Source organism: Colossoma macropomum, unplaced genomic scaffold (assembly GCF_904425465.1).
Source record: "Colossoma macropomum unplaced genomic scaffold, Colossoma_macropomum, whole genome shotgun sequence".
In the NCBI taxonomy this organism is placed as follows: Eukaryota; Metazoa; Chordata; class Actinopteri; order Characiformes; family Serrasalmidae; genus Colossoma; species Colossoma macropomum.
The window spans coordinates 1,637,810-1,642,500 of record NW_023496043.1 but is presented as its reverse complement, the minus strand read 5'-3'; the positions used below and the strand labels follow the sequence as shown (position 1 = coordinate 1,642,500).

The window sequence follows — 4,691 nt, the reverse complement described above, 5'->3', positions numbered from 1 at the left end:
TTGCTTGTTTATGGTTGTTTCTCGTTTGGGAGAATGGCTTTTGTTTTGTTTATGTCCTTTTTAATAAAAATATATTTTAACCCCTCTCCTCCCTCAGGGTTGTCTTTGCTGACTTCTTTCTGATGAATCTGATCCTGTGGGGTGAGGGCTCTTCAGCTGCCATGCCATTCGGCACACTGGTGGCTATCCTGGCCCTCTGGTTCTGCATCTCCGTCCCACTCACCTTCATCGGAGCTTATTTCGGCTTTAAGAAGGCCGTGAGTACTCATTTGTACATGTACAGATACGCATAAGACTATGGCAAATCTTGCCTGGCACTATGTTAAGTAAAAAAAAACAATCACACAAAGTACCTGTAAACTTTATCTGATCATTTACAAGTGGCAACACCTTTATGCTCATCTGACAGTCAATAAGGCACAGTGGACTGACATGTTTCCTGTTTAAAACTGCCCTTGGAGAAGTGTTTAGGGTAAAACCTGAGCACATGTCTGCGAATCATTACATATGTTTGAATAATGACACAGTGTACGTTTTGTCTGGTGAACAAAAAATCTTCCTTGTGCAGGGGTGCACAACTCTGGTTCTGGAGGTCCGATGTCCACCACACTTGAGATTTACCCAGTCAAACACGCATGATTACGCTTGTCTGTTCATTGGCAGGTCTAGTGGTTGTGTTTGGGTAGGAAAACCTCCAAACTGTGCTGGACACCAGCCCTGCAGGAGTTGTGCACCCCTGTCCTAGCAGAATCTCTGCTATACACACTATGCCTTATAGTGGAGATGTAGGATTTGTGGCTAACAAAATGACTGCTCAAATATTCTTTCAATATTAAAATCTTAATGATAAATAATTTTAAAAAGGAGAAAATTAAAACGCTCACTAAATACATGATATTCTAAATTTAACATTTTCACACAAAATTCTAGTTTAACCCGTTAGCACAACTGTGAGGGGTTTGCTAAGGTTTGCTCCTTCCTGAGCCACCAACACATCATACACTCACAGACACAGTTTTCACAGAGGCTTAGTAGAAATGAGTTTATGGATTCCTGCATTAGCTGGTGTTACTGTGAGCATTTTAGAGATAAATGTGGGAAGGATGGATTTAAGGATTGAACGGATGTCCACACAGCTTGTTTTAAGCGCTGAAGTAGCCAAGCACCATAGAACATCAGATAAACAGAAATTGTCAGCATATTGAAGTTTGTCATTATTGCTCCCTGTGTGCAAAGCAAGAGATACAAGTTTTTCAGTTCTGTTATGAGCTGTGTTCTGATTAACTATTAACAAGCCAGCGTCTCCTGCTGCAGTTTTTTCCTACTGTAGTGTATTAACGACGCTGTGCAAATTCTTTTGTTATAGTTGTACTTGGTACAGTAGTACTTGGTAACTGTAGTTAGCATAGGTTATAATTGATTATAATGTATAAGGTAAGCAGACATTTTGGCCAAAATAAAACTTTCAAAAGGTCCTGTAGTCACATTTTGTGTATTTCATGTTTTTTTTTATATATATATATAATTCTGAATTATACCAAAATACGAAATAATCTAATCAAATTGTGGTGAAATTTCACGAGGCAAGAAATAATTTCCTAGAGAATCATTTAAGAAATGGTAACCAGATGAAAAGTAATGGAATAGAATGGTTTCTGAGGTCAGAGGTACATACCCATAACTGGCATTCATGACAATGAGCTGCTGTTTTGGCAATTTTTTTTTCATCGAATCACAGTCTGATATGAGTATTTGTGATTCTAACGTCCATCATTTCTACGTTGTCCAGAGCATTGAGCACCCGGTGCGCACCAATCAGATTCCTCGTCAGATTCCCGAACAGTCCTTCTACACTAAACCTCTCCCTGGCATCGTGATGGGTGGGATCCTGCCTTTTGGATGCATCTTCATTCAGCTCTTCTTCATCCTCAACAGCATCTGGTGAGTCTCACTTTACCGTGAAAGTTTAGTTCTGAGTTATTTGTATTCTGAGAGTTAACTGTTGTTTATGAAGCATGAAAAGACGTGTGATGGCTGCTGTTGTCTTACTGTGTGCATGTGTGTGTGTCTGCAGGTCACATCAGATGTATTACATGTTTGGATTCCTCTTCCTCGTCTTCATCATCCTGGTTATCACCTGCTCTGAAGCCACCATCCTGCTCTGCTACTTCCACCTGTGTGCTGAGGTTAGAGCACTTCTCTCTCTCTTTACTCTGCCTTAATGAAATGCACTAAAACAGGCTTCCTGTTAATCTTTGAAATGTATAATGAAGCTTTATAACAGATTTTAGAAATCTAAAGTCATAAAATGTCTGAAAATGTTTTTTTGTTTTTTTTTAAATAATGCTACTGTTGGAGGTATTAAACTCCTAAAATTATGCCTAAAGACCGGGTAGTAAGGAGACGCTACATTATATACATACATATAAATTAATTCAGAGTAGTCCTCCAGCCAGAAATACGCAGCTGACAGAAACTGACCAACAGTAAAGGGCTGGAGGACGGTACAACTGAATGTCAAATACACTGAAAAGGCTGTGAAGTTCTTTTGGCTCTTGTAATTTTCAAAATAAAAGCCATAATTTCTCTTGTAGCCCATGTGATTTTAAAACCTCTTCTTGACTGACTCCAACTGAACATACAAATAAGTCCTTATTTGCTTTTTGACGGTTTCCTCTTGCTGTGCAGCTGTGTGAGTGCTGAAGTTGTTTTGTCTGTGTTTTTTTGTCAGGATTATCACTGGCAGTGGCGCTCATTCCTCACCAGTGGCTTCACAGCGGCTTATTTCTTGGTGTATGCTGTACACTACTTCTTCTCCAAACTACAGATTACTGGACTGGCCAGCACCATCCTGTACTTTGGCTACACCATGATCATGGCCCTCATCTTCTTCCTCTTTACAGGTCTGTGTTGTGTGTGTGCGTGCATACAGCCTAGTGCTGAACAGCACACCATCTATAAGTGTCACTCAGCAATGTTGATTTTTAGTTTTAGCTAAAATGAGCCACAGAAAACTTAATTACCTGCAATTAAAGTCATTTGCCATGTGTTTTACAAGACCAGTTTAAAATGTGTGAAAATGCTTTCAGTCTGGTTATCATTTACAATAGTGGGTAAAGTTCCCTTTTGTAATTCTAAGAGGACAAAAACAGAAGAATTAGAAAAAAAATACCAAATAAGCTATATCTATGTATCACAGCATGTGAAATGGCTAGTATAGCATTGTGTCTGTCTCAAAACATTGTGATATGCCTGTGTTTCATGAAGATATCTTCAAATATCATGATATGACGTCACCCACCTCTACATTCCAGTTTTTCCTAAAAAATCATAGTTAAATCAAATTGTTGTGAAGATTTGTTTTTGTCCTTATAATAGTTAATGGTGCAAATTCACACACACATAAACCTTTTTATCTTCAGTTCCATTTAGATCTGAAAAAGGTTTAACTATTCAGTCTGATAAGAGCTTAAACTAATGTAATTTTCTTTTTCCCTCCTCATAGGAACGATTGGATTCTTTGCCTGTTTCTGGTTTGTCACAAAAATCTACAGCGTGGTGAAGGTGGACTAACTAAGCTCAACCAATTGCAGCCTAGACTGTACTTGCCTCTTCCTAATGGGATGCCCCTGGGTGAGCAGCAAGAGCGCTGTTGAAAAATACGTCCTATTGCCCCGGCTAACTAACGGCTGAAAACTAGGTTCTGCAAATCTTCAGCTTCCATTGGAGTGCACGCGTGTGTAAAAATGTGTGTTTCCGTTTGTGATTTCACACACATGCTTATAAAAACAGCACTCATAACAGCAACATGTTACAACAAAGAGCACACGCAGCCACCATTCACATTTTCCTCAACCATTTGCGAGATTAAAATTTCAAATTGAAATTTGTAAATATTAATTTTTTTTTTTTTTTGGCTAAGCGCATCAACTACAGATATAGGTAGCTGACATGTTGAACTGTTGCGGTGATAGAAGTATGATTTTGTAAATATCTTATTTTTTCCATTTTTTCTGAAATGCTGAAAAATGTCCAAAAAAGCAGCATTGAAAAGAAAAAAAAAACAGGCTGTGAGTTGTTTGTTGGGTTTTTTTTTGTTGTGAGCTGTTTTCTCTTCACAATATCAGTAATGTTTCAGTAATGCTTGTGTGTTATTAACCAGAGAGGTTACTATACTTTTATTTAACACTTACTACTTTATTTTAATTTTAGTTTGTACGGTCTTGCTATTCATTTTCGCCTCAACACTCTGTTTGTGCCTCGTGATCATATGGAAGGGGTGGACCTAACGGAGGTCTCCGTAGTATGCTAACAGTGAATTAAGCTGGTGGGTCTAGTTTGCATGATCATGCTAACTAGACTCTCCTAACTTTAATTCAGTGTTGGCAAAGCTTTTTTTTGGTTAAATGTTTCTGTGAGAGCCCTGGGTGCACATGTATAAACGATCTGATCTGTGATCAGATTTGCCTTTCGTATTTTGTTAAGGACAGTTGGATGTTGAGCTGATCATGGATTATTTATACATGTGGACCAAGCGATTGCTTATTTTCCCCTTAATGCTAACTTGTACACATTAGACTGGGGGGAAAGAAGGAATCTGTCTGTATGTGAAAATACTTGGATCGATATTTTTGTTTTTGTTTTCAGGCTGTGTACATATGCACACTATGTAAGCATATATAAGTTATCAT

The 4,691-nt window shown here is 38.3% G+C and overlaps 1 protein-coding gene across 1 annotated transcript in view; it reads left to right on the top strand.

The window, feature by feature from the left end:
• tm9sf2 (transmembrane 9 superfamily member 2) overlaps positions 1–4,064 on the top strand; it is a 17,334-nt gene extending 13,270 nt beyond the window's left edge. The window contains exons 13-17 of the mRNA XM_036564853.1: positions 98–257; positions 1,790–1,941; positions 2,075–2,186; positions 2,732–2,903; positions 3,506–4,064. Coding sequence (XP_036420746.1) covers positions 98–257; positions 1,790–1,941; positions 2,075–2,186; positions 2,732–2,903; positions 3,506–3,573 — 664 coding nt within the window. The 3' untranslated portion in view covers positions 3,574–4,064. The remainder of the gene's footprint in view (positions 1–97; positions 258–1,789; positions 1,942–2,074; positions 2,187–2,731; positions 2,904–3,505) is intronic.
• The last annotated feature ends 627 nt before the right edge of the window (positions 4,065–4,691 follow it).